At 33.1% G+C, this 2079-nt stretch overlaps 1 protein-coding gene across 1 annotated transcript; it reads right to left on the bottom strand.

The window, feature by feature from the left end:
• Window positions 1–752: 752 nt before the first annotated feature.
• On the bottom strand, window positions 753–1638 carry LOC111381395. Its single transcript, XM_023005172.1, has 4 exons — window positions 1622–1638; window positions 1408–1550; window positions 1253–1365; window positions 753–998 (listed from the first exon to the last, which is right to left on the bottom strand). Exons 1-4 carry the CDS (start codon window positions 1636–1638, stop codon window positions 753–755), a joined length of 519 nt encoding a protein of 172 aa, XP_022860940.1.
• Between the last annotated feature and the right edge of the window lie 441 nt (window positions 1639–2079).

The raw sequence follows: 2079 nt of genomic DNA, 5'->3' as shown, positions 1-2079 counted from the left end.
ACATTTGTCGATACTAATTTCTGCCTTTTCAATACTCCCATTGCTTACCAAGTCAATATCCAACATCTAGATTAACCTAATTTTCTATTATAGCTCAATGTAAAATTCGCCACCCAGGTTGAGGAGTCGAAGAATAAAATCTTAAAACCTCAATAGTCGAATGTACTATTTTAAGAGAAAGCAATTAGGAAAAATTGATGCAAATGACATTGTAAATAACATGAAATGCATGAATTATATTGGCCAAATGAGTGACGTGAAGTTCAATGTATTACATCCTCCCTTCCTTATAAAAATTTTTGTCCTCAAAATTTGCTTACTGAAAAAGTTCAGGATATTTGGCCCGCATTTTATCTTCTCATTCCCAAGTGTCCTCTTCTATTGTTTGATTCCACTACAATACTTTGACCAATGGAATTTTCTTATTTTTAAGTTGCTTTACCTCTCGTTGAAGAATCTCTATTGGTTTTTCTTCATAAGCTAAATCTGATTTTATCTCCATCAGTTTGTTCTTCAATACATGAGAAGGATTTCCAATATATTTTCTTAGTATGGACACATGAAACACATTTTGCACTTGATACATTGATGAAGGAAGGTCAAGTTTGCAGGCAACATTTTTAATTCTCTCGATAATAAAAAACGGACCAATATATCTTTGGCTTAACTTTCATTTCTTCCCAAATCGCATTCATTGGTGCTATTTTCAAAACTACTTGATCTCCTATCATAAATTCTAACAATCTCCTTCTTTAATTTGCATAGCTTTTCTGTCTATTTTGAGCAGTTTCCATCCGTTGACGTATTTGTGTCACAACTTCAGCCATTTCACGCACCATATCTGGACCTAATAGTTTCCTTTCTCCAACCTTATCCCAATAAACCGGAGACCAACGTTTTCTATCATATAATGCTTCACAAGGAGCCATTCCAATAGTAGCTTGATAACTGTTGTTATGTGCAAATTCTACCAACGGCAAAAATTTACTTAACTGGCCCTGAAAATCCAATACACAAGCCATCAACATATCTTTCAGGATTTGTATTGTTCTTTCTAATTGTCTATCAGTCTAAGGATGATATGTTGTGCTAAAAGATAATTGCATTCCTAATGCCTTATGTAAGCTTTTCCAAAAGAGAGATAAAAACTTAGAATCTTTGTAAAAAACAATGGATAATGGCACACCATGAATTCTAACTATTTCTTGTACATAAAGCTTGCAGATCGTTCTGTGGAATAAGTTTAACAAACTGGGATGAAATAAGCTAATTTCAATTTAATTTCACCACAAAATTCATCATGATTCTTTCCCATTTTCACTTGGGGATAGGTAATGGTTATAAGGTTTCTACTAGCCTTTATCCCTTGACATGTTAAACATTATCCCACATATTCAGCTATATTACCTGTCATGTTTGGCCACCAATAATGTAACTTCAAATCTCTATACATTTTAGTAGCTCCCAAATGAATAGAATATGGTGTAGTGTATGCTTCAGCTAGAATATCACTTCGGATATTTTCTGCATCAGGTACATACAATCGTTCCCTAAACCGTACTATACCATTTTTTGATATTTGAAAGTCTAACACTTTTCCATCATGTATATCATTCTTTACCTTGGATCAATAATCATCTCCCTGTTGTCCTTACTAGATTTTATTTAATAAAGTTGGCTGAAGTGTCAATGTTGCAAGTTCAGGCTCTACAGATCCTTATGATATGATTTCAATATCCATTTTCTAAAAGTCTACAAATTCTGATCTTTGAGTCACAATCATAGCTATAATACTAGATACTGATTTTATACTCAATGCATATGCTACAACATTGGCCCTACCAAGTTGATAATTGATCATACAATCATAATCTTTTACCATCTCTAGCCACCATCGTTGTCTGATATTCAGTTCCTTTTGTGTAAATAAATATTTCAACCTTTTATGATTAGTATAAATTACGCACCGTTCTCCATACAAATAATGTCTCCATATTTTAAAGGCAAACACAACTGGAACAAGTTCCAAGTCATGTGTAGGATAATTCTTTTCATACTCTTTTAGTTGTCCAGATGCAT

The sequence above is a fragment of the Olea europaea genome, unplaced genomic scaffold, assembly GCF_002742605.1.
Source record: "Olea europaea var. sylvestris unplaced genomic scaffold, O_europaea_v1 scaffold23, whole genome shotgun sequence".
Taxonomy (NCBI): domain Eukaryota; kingdom Viridiplantae; phylum Streptophyta; class Magnoliopsida; order Lamiales; family Oleaceae; genus Olea; species Olea europaea.
The sequence above is the reverse complement of the archived record's forward strand: the minus strand, read 5'-3'. Positions and strand labels throughout refer to the sequence as shown.